At 40.4% G+C, this 25,631-nt stretch overlaps 1 protein-coding gene across 1 annotated transcript; it reads left to right on the top strand.

Moving 5' to 3' along the window:
* The first annotated feature begins 6,330 nt into the window (after window positions 1-6,330).
* Window positions 6,331-21,532, top strand: LOC115824851 (calcium-activated potassium channel subunit beta-4-like). The gene is made up of 3 exons (XM_030788582.1): window positions 6,331-6,666; window positions 18,304-18,431; window positions 21,364-21,532. The coding sequence occupies exons 1-3, from the start codon at window positions 6,331-6,333 to the stop codon at window positions 21,530-21,532; spliced, it is 633 nt and encodes a 210-aa protein (XP_030644442.1).
* The last annotated feature ends 4,099 nt before the right edge of the window (window positions 21,533-25,631 follow it).

The raw sequence follows: 25,631 nt of genomic DNA on the forward strand, positions 1-25,631 counted from the left end.
TGAGTTGTAGAATGTTCCACTTATTTGCTTGCTGCTTAGCCAAATTGTCTCTCAAAATATCTCTAAAGTTTTGTAATTATTTTATGAAGGTATTGTTTCTAGCTCCACCACAACATATAACTTGGTTCCACTCCAGACCTCTGACCTAGTTCTCTGATTTGCTCAGTAAAGCCTTGCATCATTATTTTGATTAGTTTGATCTGAGTGTTGCTAAGCCAAAGACATTGTTGCTACTTCCAAACTGATTTAAACTGTTATTATTCTCTGGTTATTGTGAAAAAATTATAACTGCTTGGTGAGCAATCAGAATCAAGTATCTAAAACAAAGGAGGGTTAGGAATGGTACATTTGATAGTAACAAAAAAATACAATAAATAAACAGTTATATGGTAACAGCATGGGCTGAGTTTTGAGTCTGAGTATTAAAAACATTATTATTTGCCTAGATTTTGTGCAGACTGATATAACAAGGTGTGACACTATAAATATATGAATAAATAAATAAATCGGTTATTATTGCAGAAATAATGGCAATTCGCTGACCAATCAGATTTGAGTGGTCAACAAAATCAAGCTTTAATGCACATCAACTCTTTAAGCAGAACTTGAAGTATCAATGAACATCACATGTGTGCTTCCACTGATACTTTCTTAGCCATTTATCTCCCTCCTGCTATGCCCTCACATTGGGAGACAGCATATATATGAAGCTAAGAGTGTCTTTTCGAGGACTGAGCACTGATATTGATGATATTTGTGGTGCAACAGAGTTGTCAGTGGGAAGTCTAGCTACTGCACAAAGTACACTGTACTTGAGACCACTCATATCTTTATGAGGTTATTCAGCTAAGACAAAGCACTTCAGTTAAATTCACTCCTTTATTGTATTTAATGAATCTAATTACAATAAGGAAAATCAAGCCCTACATGTTTGTCCATGCCGCTCAAAGCATACAGTCCAAGCATCGTCATTAGAAAGAAGGCACTCATCACACCATCACTGTGTAATGTATATCTATGAGATCATAGGGTGAGTTTAAAGAAATTTATGACAGAGTGTGCTACTGATTCTCCACCAGGGGGAGATCTCTCCAAAAGAGTGGACGATAACAGAACCTAGAACATTACCATGTAATGTTTGGTACGTTCAAGCCACAGTCCTCTATCTGTGTAATAAATCCTTTCCTTAAGTCTTAAGTGGAAAATGTGGTTAATAAAGGAAGACATCCTAAAATGTGCCCTTCTTAATTAAATAATAGTTCAGTACTATTAATAACAGTTTAATACACTGGGTGAATATTATACTCCAGTCTGTGGAGACTGAATTGTTTAATGAAGGATTGTCATGGACACTTCCCAACCTGTGGGTGGAGTCATTGATCATGGTGGATGAATAAAGTTCTCCACCTACGTCCAGCCTCTGATTATATTAAACTCAACCAAGGGAAATAAGACGCAGCATTACCATCTGTGTGGGAGTAAAATGATTACCAATCTCAGGAAAACAAATTAGAGGTAAAATCTCTCTGGAGATCCATTACCTTCTTAGTTTACAGATTCTAACCATAGTAGGATTTTTGTCAAATAAATGATATGTGTGAATTGAATCTAAAGTACATTTCTATACCATTATTTTGTATATCACAAATAAGAGCCTTCCTGTACTGCTTAAAAAAAATTAAATGAAAAAAGTGCATTAAACCCTTGTTAAAATAACCAAGTACTCACAATAACATTATCATGAACGGAAATATGTCTGTTGTTTACCAATTCCAGTCACCAGTCACCAGTCACAATTACAATTACATGGTACCAACCAACACCAGTACAAATCTTGTACTAGAGTGAAACCAGAGATACCCTTTGTAAAATCTTATTCCAATAAAAGTAAAAGCCATCAATTAAAATGTTCATTTGAGATCAAGTATAAATGTACTGGCTTTTAAATGCACTTAAGTATCAAAAGTAAAAGCACTGTGATTTATTACAGTTTCAACGTTGTTTTATAGATATGTTCCCTGTTCTTGCTTAATGGGTGACATTCTAGGAGAGAAGGCTCTAATGTCACTCTGGAGGAGGCCTTTGAGCAGGAGAAGAAATATGAAGGCCTGATCAGCAGCTGCCAAATACAAGTCGGTAGAGCCAGGTGCTCGGCGGTCGAGGTAGTCCCTCTGCAAAGCCTTTACTGCACTTGGCATCACCGGTGAGGGGAAGATGAGAGGCATCTACAACAACACAGAAGCTGCAGAGAAAGCCTCCAGATGGTTTTGGATCAAGAGAGGGGATCCATGGATGTTGCTGCGAGGGCACAAGCTGAGGCGTGATCAACCTCAGCTGAGTTGTTTAGGCGAGGGTGTCTGATGTTGACAGATCTGAAAGACCTAAGGACCACAGGTTACATCACTGATGTTGTGCCCTGACGTAGCTTCAGACAATGTTTCATTACAACTGGGAGTACAGATCTGTTATTATAATCTCATTAAATCAGTCTGACATCAATGACAGTTAATCATTATCATGGGTAGTGAACATGCAGGTGAACAATTTCCATTACGAAGATTTGAGTGACTGCAGACGTAAAATAAACAGGATTTGAGAATAGGCAAGCTTTCATTTTAAGGTTTATGTAAAAAGTTGACGCGCATGATAAACAGGTTAAGCTTCCAACTTTAACTTAGTCAGACGTGTGTGTTTAAAAGTGAAAATGATGGTGTCAATATACTGTATGTGTGGTAAAAAAAGGCACTATCAAATTCCTATTAAGCAATGTCTTGTGAGAGGGATTATACTGGATATAAACACGGCTATGATTTGGTCACAGCCATGATAATACACAGTATAATAGCACTGCCTCTCGCATGATTTTGTTTTTAGACAACAGTTTTTTAAACAAGATAATTTATCAAAAAATGGTCATTTCAGACCACAGATTATGATTTTTGTTGTTTATTTGGCTACCTCAACAAAGATAGTTCAGTTAGGATTCCATCACTCTAACAAAAGTGATGCCGGACAGCACATAAATTGTTTCCTAACTGCAGGCTACTTCGCTACTTTTTGTCATATACATTTATGTGCATGTTTCCATTGACTGTGTAGCCAGTGAAATATGAGTTTGTTATTTTCTAAGGTATAATTTGTTGTTTTAGCCCACTTAAGCGCAGTACTGGATTGCATGTAGGCTACCTTGTTAATGTCCACCATTGGATACTGATAACGCGGTAAATGTTACTAACATCAAAAATCTTATGGTGATGGGGGGTCTTAGCTTTTTTTTAAAATCTTATTGGGACATGTTATTGTTTGTCAAGATTATCAAAGCTGCTCCTTTCACAGAGTTAAGAAAACTCAACCTGAGATTTTACCTGTTTGGTGAGAAATGTATGGGGAGAAATTTGTACTAGAATAAGAGAGCAATTAGGAATTACTGACAGCAGCCTTGGATGTCAGGGGGTGATCTGCAGCCCAGTACCTTCCACATGGGATTAAGGAGATAATACAGTAATAAAAGGATAATACAGTATAAAAGCATAATACGGTAATAAAAGCCACCCTCCTAAAGAAATACTGAAACAATAAATGCATGATTGGGAGACAAGTCACTGGCTGAAAGTTATGAAAGGAATAAAATGCCCCCTGTGATTTTTCCTCTGTTTGGTTTAACAGCTTGCAAAAACTCAGTAGTACACACCATTGAACGCATGGTCCATTGGTGCAGATAGGGTCTGATTTGTTCAGGGGGATTTATTCCCCTTTCTAATTAACAAATGAGTACCTTTACTTCATGCCGCTCCACATAGATCCTGACCTGTTTCATATTTATTACATGCATGCTTATTACTGTTTCGTTTGCTCCACACAGGGAGGGCTATCAATAAAGTTTCAGGACCGTGAAGCATATAGTCTTGACATAGCACCTCAGGCCTCTCACAACATTAACAGGTCAATGCTCCACACTCTTCCTGCCTTACTCTCCCTGCCTTCTCCTCCTCACTCTCAGAGTCATCTGAATCTCCATTAGTAAAATAGTGAGTGAGTGTGACCCAGTTACTGAGGCTGCCTTGTAAGACATGATGTACAAGATGGGAAATTCAACTGATGTATTTGGACTGCATTGACCTTGACTGACCAAAGATAAGAAGACCATGGAAGTCGGTGTTCAGAATGTAATAAGATGAACTGATCCCAGCACAGCAGAGATGAGTGAAGAAAACATCACTTCATGCACACAGTAGAGATACTGGCAGGATCTCATACTCTTTTTGACAGATGGGTTTCAGTGACTGAGAGAGCCCTCTTGAGGAACTCTTAGAAGTTGTAAATGACCAGACTTCTTTTTCTGTCCAGGTGGGAGTGAAGAATGCATGAGGGTATAGAGATGACCATGGAGTTTGATCTAACACGGAGTTTGATCCATGTGCATGGGTCTCTGTTTTGAGTCTCACAGACACGTCACTGAAGAGGACATCAACTGTTCCCTCTCTGTATCCAAAAAACCCTAAACCCTTTAAGTGTTTCTGTTAATAAGACAAAGTGTGTACAAGAACTTGTGTGTGGCATTTGTAAATGCTGCTGGTACGTTAAGTCATTTCCCTTTTCTAGAATAGCATAGGGATGTTCATGATATGGCCAAGACAATAACTCACTAAATCATCAAATTAAAATGACATATTGATTTCTCAATTCTTCAACTAATTTATGAAAATAAATTTATGTTATAAATTATGATGAATATTTTTTCTAAATTCATTTGATTAAAATACAGTACCAAAAAATATAATGAAACACCAGCAACTTTCACCTTTGCTACATAGCAAGATGGCAAACTTCACTTAGGAGCATACAATTTATGTGATAGCATCTCAATATTCTTGTTATGCTTTTGGTTGTAGCCAATTTTCAATTGCATTTTATGGCCTCAGCCTATTCTTTTCTGGGTTTCAAACTGAATTTTGCTCTACCCTTCAACTGTTTGAGAACAGATAAATCAGATCACAGATATGCCACACAGTTCTCTGGCATCCGTCTACCAGACGCTAATCTCGGCTATATAGGCTGGCATCCAAGTACAGTTTTGATGATGATTTCTTCGTTTGCAATGTGCGCACTAACGTTGCTCGTATTTCGAATTAAAACTTTCACTGGGAATTTTGGAGATTTGACTCAAAATAATCATGAGTGCCAAGTAAAAAATACTGAACACCTGATTCCCCTGCCACCCGGTACTGAACTCCAGAGTTTTTCGGTTAAAAATCTTCATGATCTCAGATGCGGTAACTTCTGTCTTTTGTGTACTGCGTTGCCCATACCGTCATCAGCGCGCCAGATCTGACGCTGTTGAAGAAGGACTAAAATATGTCGAGGAATGAACAGATGCAAGCAGGCTTTTCAGGCACGTGCATGCAACACACCACCGTAATCGCCAGGACATCTGCTAAATAGACTGCCTTAATACATAAATCGTGATTGCTTTTTGATTCTCATCTTTAAGCTCTTCTGTTTTTCTTGGACAACTTTTCACGGAACTGACCACTATATCGATCCATGTCATTTTATTTCGTTTTACTTATTTCGTTATCTCAGTTTGAGTGCCGTGAAACTGTACGTGAAAATGATAAGCAATAAATCAAGCTGCTGATTGAGACATTGCAATGGAAAATAAAAATATATTCGTCACTGGTGTACAGGTGAAGATGCTGCTACAGGGAACGCCAATCACTAATCAGACCGTCAGTTGAGAAGGCGTACGCGTCACGTAGCCTACTCTCTCAATGAACCATGTAAAGTGATCCTTGTACCTGTGACCTGTTTTTAAACTTCGCATTTAAAAGCTATTCGTCTCGTCCTGAGAAACGGCACCAAGCCAGTAGCTCGTCAGGGATCTGTCCTCAGCGAGCACCAAGCTATCCGTGGTGATGGACGCGGAGACCGCTACGCATCATCTGACCGCCAGACAAGAGCCACATTTACTCCGAACCCTGTGCTATTTCTGCATAAGAGGCTTACCTAATCCCAGATGCAACATTCAGTCTCTCAGCAAAATCCAAATCTGGATCGACTGTTGTGATATGAATCAGAAATCACGCGCGTAAGAGGGGGCAGGGCCGCCAAATAGCTGTTTGGCTAAGTTCGCCCCTCTCAGGGACTATACGATATTCAACTTGGATAAAGAGAGACCTCGCAACAGAGTTCACCCGAGTGAGAAAGGAAGTTTTAGGGAAGATGCCTCTTCTGGAAGCAGCATAACACTGAGGACAGACAGGGACTCGCGGCTTCGGAACCCACTCGAGTTGTTTTGATGCCATTTACACTCAACATCTTAGAGGACTGATGGCGAAAATCAGAGTCTCATATGAATACTCGGAGGCGGAGGATAAAAGCATTCGTCTCGGACTATTCCTCATTGTCTGCGGTATCCTATCTCTCTTCATCCTCGGTTTCTGCTGGCTTAGCCCCACCCTGCAAAGCATGCAAAGCAAGCCGGCGAACTGCACTGTGATCTCGGTCCGGAGACTCGAAGAGATGTTCGAGTGCGTTTTCACGTGCGGCGCGGACTGTAAAGGCACGTCGCTTTACCCATGCCTGCAGATATTTGTCAATAACTCCGAGTCCAACTCCGTTGCCCTGCTTCATTATGATGAACAACAGCTGGTACTGAATCCGAAGGTAGGGTCTCCACAACTTCCATCACGATTTGAAATCGTATGGTCTCGGGTTTTAGGATGTAGTTATAGCCTACACCGACCACATGTTACAGTCAGCCGGGTTATTTGGCTTTTTTTCCCTGAGCTTTTACTATACTGCGGTATGTTCAGTACTTAACAAATCAAAAGGAGCATCTGAGAAAAAAAAAAGTCCAGCAGCATGGGAAACTCGAGAAAATATATATTCAAGATATGTGAGGAAAATCAGCGTAAAATGTTTAATACAAGTAACCACAGCAGTTATCATCAACTTAAAAATCTATAAATTTGTAAACTTCTTCTTCTTCTTCTTCTTCTTCTTCCTCTTCTTCGTCTTCTTCTTCTTCTTCTTCCGCCTCCTCCTCCTTCTCCTCTTCTTCCTCATCTTTCCTCTTATGTTGCGTGTGTCTTCCCGTTTGTTCTAATTAATATACTTAAAGTAAAAAATGTTAGGAGATGCCTCGTAAACAGATATTTAGCAAACATTGCAGTGTTAGACAATGAGAATCGACTCTGTACACATGCTCTTGTCAGTATGCTTTGGTAGATCATAAATTGAAGGAACGAAAGAGTGGAAACAAGTTCTGGAAAACAGTTATGCAGATCCATGGCACTGTGTTCATTGTAAGAGTTAACTGATACATATTTCCTCCTCTGAGTAGGACTGCAGTGAGATCAGTTTCTCTGTCCGTAAGGGATTCCACAAGGGATGCTACATAGAAAGACTATCTTACACTTAACGAATATCCCTATTAAGTTGATTTAGGTAAATGTCCAAGCACCTTGTTGTTTTCAAGGCTTTTTTTCTTCTGTCTAGGAGAGTAAAATGTTTGATTTGGTGTTTCTTAACTGTTAAATGTAAATTTATGTACTCATTGAGTTTTGCTGCGATCTGAATGCCTTAAACAAGCCACTGACATCACAAACTACAGATATACCTTAGTACCAGGGTAATGGTAATACAACTTCTTGTGCAGAACAAGCTTGTCTATTTTTACCTGGCTTCTATGGCAACGTTCAGGGGGAGTCCTTTGAACATGATGCATTTCATTGAAAAGGAGGTAATGACTTTGTTTGGATGGCCCAGAATGCTACAGAGTCCATTACTGCTCTTGTAGACAATGACTACATTCAGACCTTGCCCTGCTATGCACTCTCCCTGACAGGACTGACAGCTTTGTAAGGCTGGTAAGGACCAGGTTAAGTCACAACAACAACGGGACTTTTTCGAAGTTGATCAAGTTTCCAATTCATGCTATATTTGTATCTTTTGTAAAATAATATTGCAAACATATGTTCAGTGATCATTTCGAGCACCATGAGTGACCTACTGGTCATGATTTTGTGATTGAAATAAATCAACTGTAGAAAAGTGGTTTACTACTTTTAACAGCATAACTCAAGGCAGCTCTGATTTTCTTGAGTCAGCACTCTAATTCTTTGATTCACAAATCTCCTAAATGTGACTTGCAAAGAGTCCCCTGAAACAGGGCCATATGTGCATGTGGATGACTTAGGAGAGAGAAGAAAGAAGAAATCCCTAACTATAGGAATACTGACACTCCATTCAAGTAACTGCCACCCAGGTACTGCCTTCAAATGGCATCACTATGAATATATTTGTAACTGATAAGGAATTCAGGCAGATATAATGAGCAAAGGTGGTGCTCGTGTTCGACTGGGGCTCAATAGAAGGGGGTTGTGAGAAAACTGAAGGCTTCCCGTTGCACATAGATCAAATGGATTTCAAAGTCATGACACACTATTCAGTGACTTCTCCAGTTTTATGGACATTCCAATGCCATTCTAAAGCATCAGCGCTTTATTTTACCTGTCCAAGAGCTCTGTCTGTTTTGGACAGATGGATTTTTTTTTTTCCTCTTCCCATAGTGGAGGACAGTGAGGATGAGGAAGGCGATGAAGAATGATGGTAGTGTGAGAGTGGGCTCAAAGTAGCCTCAGCGTGTCTGTGTCTGTGTGTGTATGTGTGTGTATGCACCCCTCATGGGAATGCTGACCTTTCTGAGCTCTAGGTAATGAGAGCTTGGGAGCCTCTGAGCAGTGCCAGCTAATGACTTGATTAAACCACCTGTGGAACGTGAGTGACATGACATTATCCTGGCGCAGTGTACAACGTCAGCTCCTGTCTCTTATAGGCTGTCTTTTCCTCTTTGTCTCTCCGTCTCTTTTCCTCTTCTCCTCAGTCTGTTCATTTCAGTCTTTTCAGTGTGAGGAGTGGTAGGGAGATCTGGGAAAAAAAGTGAGGTTCACTGGAGGTTCATCAAGGGGTCCAGAGGAAGTTTTAGTCTTGCCTTAGTTTGTTTGTTTGTCTGTTTGTTTTTGTTTATGCTCATGTCCCTGCTGATGTCACACCTGTTCAGTTCTCAGTCAGTGTTAGTTTAGACCAGTTTGAAACTTCAGTTTAATATCTGAGAGAAGAAAAGTCTTTGGCAAAACAAGTGAGAATTTGTTAATGACAAATGACCAGATTTTCCTTCCTCTTGTAGTATCTCCTTATGCCTTGGGCTGAGGTGATCTCCCCCTGGATGATGGCCCACTTTTTCACTGTGCTGGTCTCCTCATTCACAGAATACTGTAACCATCATCTCCCTCCCCTCACCCCCACTCCTCCTATTTCCTTTCTGCTCGTTGCTATGGTAATGGGGCCAAGCGGAACGGGCCCGGCATTAATTGAGTGGCAAAAGCAGCGTGCTGCCCAGACCAGCCTGTTCTATTTATACTGAAGAGAGGATGGGTTGCATCAGGGGAAGGTCTTACCCCGCCAAAAATCTGGCGCCCGCCTTGTCCACCTTGCCAACTGAGAAGAGATGAATGTGTCAGGGGAGGGGAGTCTCTTTCTTTTCTCTGTTTTTACCTCTTTCATGTGTAGTATTTCCTCTACATCTCACTCAAAAACCTGATTTTATGAGAGCTGTCAAAAAACACTTGAGCCTGCATGATTATAATCATATAGAGGTATCTGGGGTTGTGACTTAAGTGCATTATATGTCAGGGTGGTTGTTATTCTATCACAAAGCTTACATACTTGAGTACAGTTTCCACACTGATTAAATAATGGTTAAAAAGCACAGTTCTGTTGATGCGTTGGCTAAATATGGAGTTATCCTCTTGAGGGTTTAACAGTGTGAAGGCTTTTCCTCTTAGCCTTCCGACAAACATTGTTCAGCTATCCAGGTCTGGAATAGTCTCTGAGTTTTTGACTCAGGTGTGTTGGACTAGGATATTTTGCATTTTCTATAGAAATGCAGCCCTCCAAGGAGAGGATTTCCAGCCTTGGTGAGTACTGACGGTCTTTTTAAATTATTTTGCATGCAAAAGGCATTGTTGAAGCTTTGTTGTGGATCAAGTGCTATTTTGAGAGAGGCAGTCAGCATGTCATTAAGATCCATCATTTGGTATTGTTTGGACTGGGATCAAATAAGATGTTATAGAATCTCGGATGCCAACCGGTGAAAAAGCCTTTTCATTCTTATCTCAGCAATGTGTGTGTGTGTGTGTGAGTGTGTGTGTGTGTGTGTGTGTGTACGTGCCCGTGTGCGTGCATGTGCTTCCATGTCTGTGTCTGTGGACACGAGTTTTGTGAGAGAGTTCTCTGAAGTAATATTTTCCATCATGTTCATTTTCAGGGCAGGAGAGAGTTCTGAATCCTTGAAAGGCAGAAACAGAGAGCCGCAATGACTAAAATGCCAGCAGAATATCCCTCAGTATGTGTCTAGTCCCTCTGACAGTCTGTGTGAGATGTTCCTTACACTTCGCTTACACCGTAGAGCAGGAGTCTATTTTAATTACCCTAAGCTTGTTACAGATTCATCTTGGGCATCTGATTAATGGCACTAAAAGCATTTACAAATCAATTTTAGCATTTATGCAACACCATTTCACAAGCCTATCAACTCTTCTCATTATTTCATGCCTGGACTGGTCTCTTTCTAAGCGCTAGAACTTTCGCTATCACTGTGTGGGGGCTCAAAACTGGCCCTGTTGTCACTGATGAATTTTATGATGCCCAGTAGTGATAAAAATCCCTGTTATGAGGTCTGTTTATTCAGGATGTGACCTGGAATGGTCAGATGGGCACTGTGCACTTAGCTTATCAGAAAGTCACAGCTCCCCACCTCTGTAAACAAATGTGGGCCTGGGCAAACGCTGTGGTTGTGCCAGTGTCATTGTCTGATGCCAGGAGGAATTTAGTGGGTTTGTGTTTATGCTTTGAGACAGGATGGGTCTGTTAACACAGTGTGATAGCGAGTGTTAGATGAGATGAGTCCAAATGTGTTCCTGCCGACCTCTGTCTACAAAACAGTGTTCGTGGATACTTTGAAATGGCTGTATGAGCTATTGTTTCATTCTCATTTGTGAACAGAAAAAAAGAAATATGAAAACATGCATCATGTTATGGGGACGTAGACTTAGCAATAGATTTGCCAAAATCTTTTTTTGTAGCTGGTGGAAAAAATGAAAACAACCTTCACTTATTTATTTATTTTTTTTAATGTGGTCATTCTGTGGATGTCATTTTATCCTGTGGATCTATATTCTGTGGATATCATTTTGTCTATCTGCACATTGTCCTGAACTGCACTGTATTACTTTGCATCAGAAAAGAAATTATTTGAAGAATGGTAGACAGAGAATCTAGTGGACGGAGAATATATGAGAAAAAGAAGTGGACAGTGTTTCATTTTGAGCGGTACAAAGTTTTAAACTTCTGAAGTTTCTGACTGCACCGGAATATTCTTTCTTTTTCTCCCACACTGCCTTCTGTATTTCAATGCTCCTTTGCTGATGTGGTGAGATCACCACGGTTGTGTGGACAACAGAATGTAGAATGATCAGAAGGAGAATGCATTATTTTTGTGATTGTTATGATTATGAGATTTAAATCCTGTCCCTAAGGGCTGCTTGAAATGGGAGGTCTGTGCGTGAGCTACTATTTTAATGAGGCAGCATGTTATTACCACGGGACCCCATCTCTTTTCAAAGCCACTGTCGTCATGGCACCATGAGGGGTCACCAATGAGTCTACATTCAGTGCCCTTATGAATATGTTTAACTCCCATCTAGTCCTACCTCCTGAGAGCAGTCATCCCTCTTGTAAGGAGGGAAAGGCGGAAATGAGGGAGGTCTAATAATTGGGGCCTTTTGGATCTCTTATCTGGTTCTTTTGGAGTCAAGAGCACAGCCTATATGTACCAAGCATCTCAGATTAAGGGTCAATATAATTGTATTTCTTAGGGCTATGAAAACTGCCTAAAACTGATTATAGATCAACACTCATGTATTTGACTACAGAACTCACTGCACTGTTGAATGGTAGCTGCAGGTGACACAGTGAGTGGGAATGAATGCTGTCTTTGTGGAGTTTTAGATATTTGATAGTCCACATTAACAGATTTCCAGTTCCATGTTTGCAGATGCTTACCCTTAAGCGTGTTTGGGGGATGTGATTAGAGAGAGATCATGCTCTTGTGTCTAGATTTGCTTTTAACTGGCCCAGGGCAACCCACTCGCTGCTCTCTCACTCCTGGATCATTAACTGAGTCTCACTACATCAGCAGTTGCTCAGCATGTACCTTTACCTGCCACCAGTCCCCACCAACCCACCCCCCTACATTACACCTTCGGGAATACGTAGAATTTATAGCACACACCCCTATGGGAGCCTCAAACACAGACACACACACACACACACACACATATATATATGTGTGTGTGTGTGTGTGTGTGTGTGTGTGTGTATACATACATACACGCAGGCACACACACACACACACGAGTGTGTGATATGTGTACATTTCCAGGAGAGGGCTATGTTTGTTGGTAAGGATGAAACTGTGGGGGTAGTGAGGGGGAACAAACATAATGTTTATGTTTGTGGTTAGACACCAACAGCTCATCCCAGTGAGACAGCAGAATGGTTTGCAAAGTCATATTTTGAAAAAATATGTGTGTGTGAATGTGTGTGTGTGTGTGTGTGCACGCACATGTGTGTGCGCTAGTCTCATCAGCCAGTCCTTCAGCCCCATCAAGCTCCTCAACAGCATTCTTCAAGCTCTGCACGTAGAGAGAGGGTCATCTACATTCATGAAAAATGACACTCGATCAGTCACACAGACCATTGACCGCAAAATATGGATCCTAATGCACACTATGCCAGCCAGAATCACTGTTCTACTAGACTATCATCAATAGGCTGAACGTTGCCAGGGAGACTGCCATCACCAGGCAACTCCAAGCATATCAGCAGAATGATCTGTGGAAAAAGGATCAGCTCAACGTTCTGTAACTGTCATTTGCAGTAAGAAAAAATAAGTGTGAGATGGCATGCTTTTCCTGGCACTGAGAAGTTCTGAAGGTCAAACCCTCTGTCGAGGGGGCAGAGGGAGAAGTATATCACAGTTGGTGTCAGGGTGGAGAGTGATGATGATGGGCTTCTGCCTGGGAGTTGATTTATTGGTCAGTTGGCCCACCACTCAATAGAGGATGGATGTGCGATATCGATGACAATGATTGAGTGCCAAGACATCATCCTGCCCCTCTGATCCCACTCATGTGGAAAACCCTCAGGTTCTCACTTACTATTGTTCCACTTCTTTGCATCTGAGAGAGTAGAGACCAAAAGTTGATGCTCTGAGATCATCAGCTGAGACACTTTGTGAAAGGAGTCTGTGTGCTCTGTGTGTGTTTTTGCATAAACCCGTTAAACACGTATGCAGTTCTGTAAGCAATGTTTTCTATGGGTGTCATTGGACGGTCACTATCCCTTTGGCTTGTACAAAGGGACAGGTAGTCCTGTTACTATGGGAACGATTGCATTTGTGGTTTGCTGTGCTGAGATTACGAGTCTGTGCCACTTGTATTGAGACCACATGATCAGACATCCATTCTGACCTTCTCATCAGTTCGAGCTTTCAATCTACTTCTGGCCACTCCACAACTCTTATGCAATCAATATGCAGAACATAGGTCATAACTTCCAAAACATTGCATCAGTGAGCATTTGTCACAGGAAGACTTTTGTTTTTGTGATTTTTTTCTTCTTCTAAATCTGCATTAAGACAAGGCATTAAATTTTAAGTGGGGAAAATAGAGTAGTCTATGTTTTGGAAGCTGACAAAGCATCAGAGACATTTTGTATGTAGCAGGTTTTAATTAGTTTGTCACCACCACCTTTTACAGTGTGACTGACTGAGGGCACATTTTTCTTTAATGGAGTGATAATTGAAAGGAGGGTTTAATATGCTTAAAGCTGGTGACAGTTTGCTTTTGTCAGACCCAGCAAGAGCACTGCTAACATTGTTTCTGCTCATTTCAGAGTCTATTAATATATCTGGTGTTAACCTCGTGGAACAGATAAATGGCGAGTTAGGTGTTGACATGGCCATGATTAAGAAATCTCTACCTCTGCTGGTTCCATTGCCTGTAATGTTAGTATTGATCTTACTTTATGTAACTGAAGTCATTGATTGGGTCCTCAGTTGACCTTAACTGAAAATATGTCAAGCTAGTGTCCATCTCCGTCATGTCTCCAACTTAACATGACTATTATATATTTTTTAAAGCCGGGTAAGCGTGAAGATTAATATATTCATATTCATTCTTTTTCATGTGCAAGAATTTAAAGGTCATTCACGTTTGTGTTGATACATTTTTTCCATATCAATTTTCAACGGATGAATACAACAAAAAGATGATCTCTACCCACCTTTTTAAGATTACATCTATATGCATATTCACATTCATATTAGGATTCGGGGTTTTCTCCTGAGGTGTGGGGAAGAGACCTACAGACTGATTTCATCTTTATTAGACTGATTTTAGCTGAAAGGCACTGAATTGGTACTTGTATGGTGAGAACAGTAGGTTACATATATTTGAGTATAATTTTGTTGGGATTAAAATGGCCAAGAGAGAGGTATAACACTGTGTGAGATCAGCACTCCTTTGCAGGGTCACACTGAGTCCACTCAAAGCCCAGAGGGGTCAGTTGGTTTCTGACCCAGAGGAGGAGGCTCAGTCATGCACTGAGATCCACCTGTGGACATATCAGATCACAGTGTGTGACAGGGAAGTTACACCAAGTTACGGTATATCCTCTGCCTGTCAAAAGACTTTTCAGTCTATGCCTCCAATCTGAGGAATGCTGGGAGTTTTTTAATGTTGATTTCAGGATCGAATGGGTTCCTTTACAAATACGCTTTAAATGAGATGGTGTATCTACATGCTCATTTTTTATTTTTAATTGTGGACCAATCTATTTCAAGCAACATCTGCACTTATCTGTGCTGTACTCTGTTCTCTAGTTCATAAGTTGCCCCTTCCTTCCTCCTCAGCTTTCAGAATCACTATTAGTCTAGAAATATATTTGTCCCCGCTTTTGCTTAGAAATAAACCATTCATAACCTGTGCTCCATTGTTAGTGAGTGGCGCTCTGAAGTGTTGAATTGGAGTTAACACAGATGAATTGGTGATCTGTCAGTGCAGGTTAATGGTGTGTACTTTGCCTGACTGTCAGTAAATGACTGGAGTGGTGACACTGAAAGAAGGTAATTACCATTAATGAGGATCCAACAGACGCTCAGGCCTCTGGTGGGATGTCCCCTTGCTCACTGTTGAGTCCACTGTACTCCCTCCCTACCTCTCCCCCAGACATAGCCTCACTCAATCAGATCAAAAGCCATCAGTTCTGACCATAGAGAACTTCTGTACTGAACCAGCCAGCTGTTTCCAAAGAACTGACACTTTGTCCTTTAAAAAAGTAATGACCAAAGAGCTAGCCAGGAAGCCAGAGAGCAGAACAGAATGCGAATTTATCAGGGCCTGTCTTAAACAAACAAAAAGCAAAAAAACAAAACAAACAAATAAACAAACAAACTGAAAAAATAAAACCCACTGCAGTGGGCCTGTAATCACAGAGGTGTGAAAATAAAAGCTTGAGGTACCCCCCCCTCTCTCTTTCGCTCTCTCTCTCACACTTTCTTTCTCTCACTCTTTTTCAACACAGAGTCATATATATTAGCATAGAAAGTGAGACCTCCAGACCTCCATCATGTAAAATCTACTGGTTCTCAGTACTCAACACGTTTTCCTCTTGGTTGTCCAGAAGAAATTTAATCAGATATTAACCATACTTGACTGTAGTGTTTATACTGTCTTTCTGCAATCAGTCTCTTTTAAACTGTGTAAAGTTCTTTTAAGTTTGATGTAGTTATCTCATTCCCTCCTTGTTTTAAGTGTGATTATTCACAACTGAAACTGGCAAACAAACTGGAAAAACTACCAAATACCTATAAAATATTTGGGTTTTGAGCCTCTGACAGTTGAGACCTCCAAAATGAATTTGCAGTAATGCAGCTGGTGAGTTGTTTTCTCCCACCACACTGACTGATGTAACTGGTCTCCACTGAATCAAAATGAAATAGCTATCATAAATGTATCATTTTCTGGAACATGACTGATGGTGTAGTGTGTGATGCCGCATGGAGCTAAAACCTGGAGTGCAGAGTAATAGTCAGTTCTTATGATGTACCTCACTGAGCTCAAACAGGCACATCCATCAAGTTTCACACCTCAGGTGTGTCATCTTCACCACTACTGTCCCCTCTCAACAGCCCCTCTCTCGCCTTCTGGAACAATCCTGTGATCCTGAGGTCAACGCTAACCAAAGCAAGATGGAATTTCAAGCTTCGCTGAAAAATATCTGTCTTCCGGACATCACTCCCGTTGTGTTCCCAGTCTCTCCAGCTGTTACCTCGCCATCAAGCAGTCATTAACATGAAAACATGACATTTTAACAAATAAATAACACAATCCTTCCTACAATGGCTGCAGCTGGCCCTTAGCCACTCACGTATAGAAGGCAGGTCTTAATCTTGTCAGCCATTATAAATATCTCTCTCGGATGGGAGACAAAACTTAGGTTAGGGAAGGATGGTGAGGGGGTGGGGCTTAATTGAGATGATCCCTTATGAGAGGTGCATTTGGACTTTAGACATTGGCCAGAAGGATAGAGGGAGTAGGATGGACAGGGCCAGAGACAGTTAAGTCATGTAAATGTGTACTTACATGTCTAATATCCCGCATTCATAATTTATGATGCTGTTTCTCTCCATTTGTTTTTTTTTTGGTTTTTTTTTGTCTCCGTCTATCTTTCTGGTTCTTACCTCTTACCTCTACTGCTGCCTACACAGACTGTTACTTAGGGAAATGCAAACATGCCTGCAAACACATAAACATGCATATGATCACACAAACAGAGTTAGTTAATCCATTGTCTAAGGCTGTCTGTAATTTCACACATCGCTGACAGATATTTATAGATAACATGGGATTTAAGACTTAGTATTTCTAAGATTAAATTGTTTACGTTGTTTATATATTGATATGACTTTCAACAATATTTCATTTAGTTCTATATTAGTAAACACCATATTTCCGATAAGATTGTGTGTTTTTATAGTATATTGTTTTTGTTGGAGAAGGCTGTTTCTTGGAGTGCTGTTTCTTTTCAACGTGTATGCTGCTGAATATTGTGTTCGGTGTATAAGAAAGTGGTACACGTGTGTCATCAGTGAATCTGGGTTGTATGAACAGTTCAGCAGAAGAAAAAACTTGTAAAATTTTACAATATTTTTTTGTTAAGCACTTTTCAAATGGTGGGCTTCCTGCATGTTTTCTCATTCTTGAAAATAATCTGTGTTTTCCCTTGAACATATTGTTCTTTTGTCGTTTACAAATGCCATGGCCTTTATTTAAAACATTGGTATTACTCAGCACTCATATGAAACAAACACTGTCCTTGGCCTTAAAAAAACAAGCCCAGTACTCCGTCTCTGCCAGATCACTTGATCACAGGTAAGGCAAAAGTGCACTTCAAAGTGCTCTGTACTGCTGATGAAGAGATGACCTGTATTATTGCATGTGTATGTGTGTGTGTGTGTGTGTGTGTGTGTGTGTGTGTGTGTGTGAGTGTGTGTGTTAATGGATAAGATGTAACACGGGGCTCTTCTCCTGGACATATTATCCCAGGTATTACAAGCCTCGGAGGCCTGTCCCACTCTTTTCCACTCAACCCCCTCTATCTCCCTCTGCATTTCCATGGTAACTCTGTTGCCCTGGTGAAGCGCAGCCCCCAAGTGGATTCAATCAGACGTCTGTTTTTCTTCTCCCTTGGGGAATTGGCAGGGGGAGGGGACCAACATACATGACTTTTGGGGAACCTGACCCTCACAGTCAAGGAAAAGTAGATATTAAGCTGGATTTTTCTTTGGCTCTCATTTGAGACTCTTGTCACTGAGGTCTGAGGTCACTCTCACTAACATGCACTCAGACACTCAGTTATCATTAGCAAGAGCACTATAGTGCACCTCTTTAATGGATCTGAATCAGAACCCCACTGAGTTTCATTCACATGTCAAGATCTTGTATGTGGTCACTGATGCATTAAATATTGCAGTGAATTTATTCCTCTGCTGATTTTGTTTATAGCACAGTGGATACCATTAAAGGTGCCCGTCCACTTAGCTTGACTGACAGAAAGGGTTATGTGAATTCTCTTCAGTGATGTGAGAGTAAACTCCTGCTCCTGGCTTTTCTCTAGTGTTCTTACGTCCCCAAATGTGAGCGAGACAACCAGAAGATGAAAGATGAGGTCCTGCGACTGCAGCATTACTGGACAGAAGAGGGAAGCAATCAGTCTTTCACTTGCTTCTTCAATCCACAGAGGAGGTAAAGTAAGCCCACATATCTTCTTTTCACCTGCAGGTACATGAGTAACCATCCACATCAAAAACAGTCTCCCCTAAGTCAGGTTGCAAATGGCAGCAAGAGATACACATACGCCATGAAGGTTAATTAGCTGTATTAATGATGTTGATAAAAACATAAAATTTAAAAGCACAAACAATCAGTGGTTAAGTAGAAATTAAGGGCTGAGTTTTATCCACTTTATTTTGCGATGAAAGACTTGTGTGTGCCATGTTACTTGAATCAGTGGTTTTGAAATTAAGGCAGTCGTGCCCATGTTGCCCACTGTCCTGTGCCCATGTTAGCACATTCCCTTTGGGCTTTTAGAACCCACTAAACATGTTTTGCATAGATAAATTTGCATTCACTTATGTCATTGACCACTGACAATGACTATATCAGGCATGCTAAGGTGGTACAGCTGTTGAGACACCGATGTGCAATGTCAGATGTCACGCACATCTGGGACAAACTTGCTGCAAGGTGATTCTTAATCAGTCACTGTGCAGTGCATAGTCAAAACGCACAGCCTTTACCAAACCTTGGTGTGCCACAAATCCCCACGCTGCACCAGCTCATGAAGTCTGTTACATTAGTGAGACTAGCACTATTGTAGTTTCCTGTGCTCACTGGGGAACTTTGGACAGGACTGAACATAACTACCAGCTTCAAAGTACAAACTGTCAACACTACCAGTCTTTTGGGTGTGACCATTGTGTGAAACAAGGTATTGTAGTTTCATTAGGTGTCTTATAATGTTTTAGTTTTTATATGTAGTATTGCACAGTTATATTTCATTCTGCTCTCTCTCTCTCTCTCTCTCTCTCGCTCTCTTTATCTACCCCCCCCCCCCTCCTCTCTCTTTTGCCCTTTTAACCTAACAGAATTGTTTCTAAGATTTGATTTCTTTGAAAGAATGCTGGCATACTGTTTCACCTCAGGAGAAAAGACAAATTAGCTCTGAATAACAGTAATAATCAAATATAAATGTAACTTTAAAATGAGTTTCGGTGCATTGTGTTATTCTTACGGTTGACCAGGTTTTCTTTTTTATGTATTAATCGCAACCAAACTGAAGTTCCCAAATTTGTGTCTCTATAATTGAGTGTTCCCAAATATATGTATTTTTTTCACTCCTCCCTTTGAAAAGTCCCATTGCATCATCAGCAGGGAGGATGTCCTACTTTCCCCCCAGCACTCTCAGCAGTAACTGTGTTACATGTTGACTGGAGTGAGTCTCCCATGGTAGAGCTCCACACAGTTCAGCCTGCTTTTGCCTCCCTCTCCTATATCATAATTAAAGTAGGAAGTTGATAGAATGGATGCTAGTCAGGGCACAGTGACACTTTTGAACTCTCTATCTATCCTTGAACTAAAATGTGATATAAATTCCTATTCTGGTATTTTGTCCGGAGCAGGGAAGCCCATTTTGATAGATAAACTGTTTTGATGAAAAATGACTCAGAGAGAGCCAATATGTCTTTTTCATCTCTGTCTTTTCATGAGTTTCTATGGCCAGTGTAGCAGGCCTTTTCATCGATGTTTTCTTTAGCCATTCACAAATGCTTAATATGCTTTCTGTGGATTTCCAGTTGAGGTCAATAGTATTGGATTTCCTTCATTTCATACCTTTTAAGTTGCTTGGTTATCTATCTATCTATCTATCTATCTATCTATCTATCTATCTATCTATCTATCTATCTATCTATCTATCTATCTATCCATTTATTTATTTGTATATGTATGTGTTTGTTTGCTTTTTGTTTCTTCTTCTTCCTCTTCTTCATTCACCTGACACTCTTATCTAACACAACTCATACAGATTTGAAATTTTCATGCCAAAGGGCACATTTGCATCAGGGATTAAAAACAACCATTTTAGAGCAGTCATTTTTCGTGTAATGCTTAGGAAATTATTTAAGCACAAATAAAATACATAGTTTTTAAAGTTCCTTTAACACATAACAGCAAATACTACACATTAAAAACATTTATTTCTGCAAGAGTGGTTGTTTTCTCTGTTTGTTTGAATCATATTGGTGACCCAGCACCCAGTAATTTCTGAGACAACAAAACTGAGCGCAGTTTTCTAATTTTTATGCTTCGAAAATAAACCCACTCACATCTAAACCATGGCAGTCCCCTCCCTACACAGATTTTTATAAATTTCACTATCCTTCTTCATTAAGCAGACGGTCAAACTGAGCTGATGCAAGATGATTATCCATCTGAGAGGCCTCTGTCCCTCTGTTTACCTTATTACTCATTTTTCCAACTATGGCCTACTGCCAACTTCAGCAGTTTGTCATGACAGGCCTGCCGCTTAATCCTTTAATAGTTCAGTAAATAACACATCTAGACATGAATCCTCCTCACGGGTTGACTTGTCCTTGTCATTAAGTGAAATCATATACATTCATCCCAAGACTGCCTCCAGTGTGTCAAGTTTTTCCATTCCGAGTGTCACAGAGATGGAAAGATGTCCCTCATCTTCAGATGTCACAGACTACAAGCATGTGCAGAAATGCCAGAGATTATTTAGAATCAAGCTACCATCCCTATTACTGTAACTACCCTCCCTTTGAATCCATAAAATACTCATGTGACTGTATGGAGGTTGTACATTTGTTCATAGGTGATTGTGCGGGTATGTCCCTAAACTAATTTTGCATGAGGGCCCACCATCTTTTTCATTTCCATGGCATCCTCCATTCCTGTGTAAGAGCGAATCTGGATCTTTTCCCATAAAGAACAGTAAATCCAAAAGGCAAGTGAATATCAGGAAAAAGTACATATGAAAGAGCTGGCTGCAAATCTAAATCCTAACTTTAGCACATGTTGTCTAGAGGTGGAGTCATAGTCAAAGACCCGTGAATCAGGCTTTGTTCTCATGTCTGTCCTTCCTCCCCTGTAGGCCGGATGACGTCCTTTGGCAGCGTTCCCATGATACCAGTGTGCTGTTGCACTGTGTGCTCTGGCCCATGGTTAGCCTGCTAGTGGGTACGCTCATCGTGCTGCTGACCGTCTGCGCCCGAAGCCTGGCTGTGCGAGCCGAGGCCATCCAGAAGAGGAAATTCTCATAACGGGTCAGCGGAGGAATCAACCAGACACTTTCTCTCCAACTTCCCTTCAACCTCAGCAGCACAAGAGTCCTGTTTGACGCAAAGCTATAGAGCAGTTGGGGCCAGAGCTAGGGCTGCATTTTGAGGTTGGACTCAGAGAAAGCCTGATGTACTGGGGGAAGTGTGATGACCTCACAGGCGTGGGGCATCTTGAACTGGTGGAGGCACTGCCCGCTCTTAGGACATTCTCCTGTTTCAGAAGCACACACACACACACACACACACGCAATGCTTTCCTGCTTTGCATTTGTGTTTGGTTTGTGCCTCTCATGACGTTCCATAATCCGTTGTGCTGGTTTCAGCCTTTGCTTATTGAGTCTAGAATGTGTCCACACAGATGTTGCTTGTGGTGTGTGTTTCAGAGTTTTACAAACAGCAGACAAAAACTACGCTGCCTTTGTTCATCACCTTGTTAGTTGCTAATGTGTCTCCCACTGGTCTGTGGTTTCCATTGTGCTTAAATGTTTGTGTGCTGGTTCTACTTTCACATGCTCCATTTTGAATTGTTTATGTTACTACACTGTCCATGCAGATGTGGCATCATAAGCCTCTGTGCCACGGTCAACTTCAGTTTGTGAGTCAGCACAGTTGTTGTTCAGAGTCACAGCTTTGTGAATTACATCTCAGTTCTCTTTGAGTTCCCATCCTCTACCTCATGTGTGCCATATAATTCATTGCCAAATCTGTTCCTGACCATACTTCTCCATACCTAAGCCAGCTGAGCAAATGTTCTTTGACTCAGATGGGTTGTGAATCTGAGGTGATCAAAGCTTTGAGAGATCTTTTTATCTTGTGTCATGATCTTAGGTTGGTTTGATTAGCAGAAACTGTGAGATATCTGAGAGAAAGAAAAAAAAAAGATTAAGGCTGTGTAAGGGTGGTACCACAGACCTGGTTTAATGAAAGTAGTGAAATTAGATGTTTTGTATTGTCATTTGTGCCCTTCTGCTCACAATCACGATTAGCTAATGGGAGCGATCATAAATCAACCATTTGCTGAGCTACACCTTGACCCAGAATAGTCTGAAAGTAGCAGAAATTATCTTGACTGTATATACCGTTCCAGTCATGCCTGATTTGCATCCTACCACAGGTCCCCTGAAAAATGGAAAAGGAAAAAGGAAAGTAAAGAGGTAGATGAGATGAGGTGTGAGATATGAGAGTGATTTTTTATCAGGGTGTTGGTATTAGACAATCTTTCTCTCAAGCTGTGAGCTCATGTAAGTAAATATGTGTTTGTTACATTATGTTCATCACTTCAGTTTATTTAAAAACTTGTTTAAGGGACAAATGCAGAAATCACATATGAGAGTACTTCAGAGCATCAAGGCAGTCTTAATCTTCTGGTTTAATAAAGTGGTTTTAAATAATATCCAATGACCACAATAAACAAAGACAACGCCCTTTAACAGTATCGGATAAATGGGTTCAAATGAATAATTTTTACTCATCATTATGGTAATTGCTTTCTATTTTGAGGGCCAGCCTTCCGAATCAATGTCACTGAAGTCCAGTTTTTCTTCATTTCTTGAGTGAGGTAAGTGGAAAGTTCTAGAAGGACATGGCTTACTCTGTGTCTGTGAAATCCCTTCTTAGGATGATGATTTCTACATAAGGTGACAGTTTACTAAGAATGTTCATCTCCAAATTGGAGGTAGATTTTATAAAAAATCCTTGTTGCTCCAAAGAACTACGGTAGTTGCATACAATGGTTTTGTGTTTTATTTTCTGCACTCAACAGGTTAGAAGTTATTTTAGAACAAAATTCAGTTCACTTCGATTTATTGTAGCAGAATAAACACTTACACTGAAAGCTAAACAGACAGCTATCTACAGTGAATGTGAATTTTCATGAAAGTTCAAAATGAATTACCAGTTAAAACTCACTGTGAGGACAAGAGATTCCGTAGCATCAACACTGAGCACAGCCTTGCAATAGTACAGGCATGACAACAGAGATTGGGAATGATTTTGTAGCAAGATGAATTATTAAAAATTTAAGGAACATAAAACTCTATATTGTGTATTTGCACCTGTCCACACAGTTTATTAGGTGAACTCTTCCTAACTTGAATGCAGATGTAAGGTTGTTGAAGGAGTGATTCTGCATTGTGAGGCTATACACCAAATCTCTTTGTCACCAAGAGGCATGGCTGCTCTCGCTCTGTGCTAAATGCACACGCTCACTCTATTCTTCACCCAGAGCTTGGCTTTCTTGGGCTTTGGTTCTTCCCTTGTTTAGAGATGGGTCATCTTAGATAATACATCATTGCCTCTTAGACTTGAATTGTGCAAGACTTATCCTGTCGGATGAAACTATTTACAGAAAAAAACCCATAAAAACATGATTTATAACTCATGATGTTATGATGAATAGTGCCTGATTTAGATCTTAAACAAAAGACTATTAAAAGAGAGTATTGTGCAAGATGTGTTTTCGGGCATTTTCTTTCTATCATACATTGCAAGGCATTCAGACACGACATTGGAAATGTCCATTGCATGAAAAGTTGACAACAGTTGAATAGCGTGTGTGTGTGTGTATGTGTGTGTGTGTGTGTGTGTGTGTGTGTGTGCATGGGCATATGTGTGTACCCATGCCTGTATATTTATACTCTTTTAGTTTCACCCTCTCGTTCTTGTTTGTGTGGTGACATCAATGCAGCTGCCACTAATTATGCACGTATTAGATGGGGGTTACCATGACACCCATGCTTATCAGAGAGAGGCCTAGTTATTCTTAGAATCATCAGTCTCAAACTGCGCATGCAAAAACTTGAGCGACTAAAAACATGAGCATGACTGGGTCTGGAGCCACTCTAAAAAGGCAAGTGTGGACAGACTTTATTACTTTGACAAGGCTCCAAATAACTAATCTATGAGATTACTTTAAAAGGAGAAATGTCTCATTTTTTCTCTTTAAGATTTCATTTCAGACTGTCTGAAATGATCGATGAAATTAAATAAAAGCGGTTGAAGTTGATGAGATGGGATCTGAGCACAGATTTTTTTTTTTTTGTAACTTTCATTCACTGTGTGTTCGCACTCACCTTCTCACTATTTGACTAACTCGTCCATGGATATCTCAAGCATCTCTTTTGATAGGAGGGAAGGAAATTACCTAAAGGAAAGTAGGTACCTGTCAAGTGTTCATACACTTTTTCAACTTAATCACAAATGTGCTTGTAATCGTCTTATCTACTGTTTCATTGTGATTTATATGCTGACAGACCTCCCTATATACCATATCATCGGATACTGGTGAACTTTGGAATCGTGGTGTTGGTTTATGTTCCTTAGCCTTGATGCATGGAATAATACATTCATTTCTACCCTGTAAGTGTGTGCAGGTGTCCCGTAGTCAAGTGCCACATCTTAAAATGAGCTGGACTTGCAGATTGCCAGGCACCATCAAAACTAAAATCATGAGAGAACACAGATTAAACAGCACCCCCCTAACAACTCCTCCTCTCCTCAATTATATCAAGGGCAGATAGCGGAGAGAGAGGAGGCGTAAACCTCATACAATTGCACTGTAATCTAAATGATAAATACTTTGTTTGAACAAATGGGATCAACTGAAGCTCAGGCAAAAAAGGGAGGGGTGTGGGGTGTTGCTTTGCCCAGAGATAGTATTGGTGAGGTATGAGAAAGCACAGAGCATCAGAACAGAGAAACTCATCTGAGAGTCAGTGAAATGTGCTGATGGAGTACAACAGTCTTCAGTTTTCATTCCTCTAGTGATGTCTGTGCCAACAGGAATGCTACAGGTCTCTGAGTTTTACAAACAAACTTCATATCATATCATATCATCATATATGTTTCAACGTTCACCCAATATTTTGATAAAATATTGGGTGAACGTTGAAAATATGGGAGTTATTCGGTAGAGTTATTTGTAAGTTTGAAATGAATCAGGAGTCAACGCTGTGAAATCATGTAGTTTAAAAGGACAGCAGCAGTATGATGTTTCTCTCACTGTGATGAGATGTATTTTCTCACCCATCCCTGTCAGTCTAAAACTTTTACTGTGATATTACATCAGCTTCCTTGACAGTTA

This window comes from Chanos chanos, chromosome 1 (genome assembly GCF_902362185.1).
Source record: "Chanos chanos chromosome 1, fChaCha1.1, whole genome shotgun sequence".
Taxonomy (NCBI): domain Eukaryota; kingdom Metazoa; phylum Chordata; class Actinopteri; order Gonorynchiformes; family Chanidae; genus Chanos; species Chanos chanos.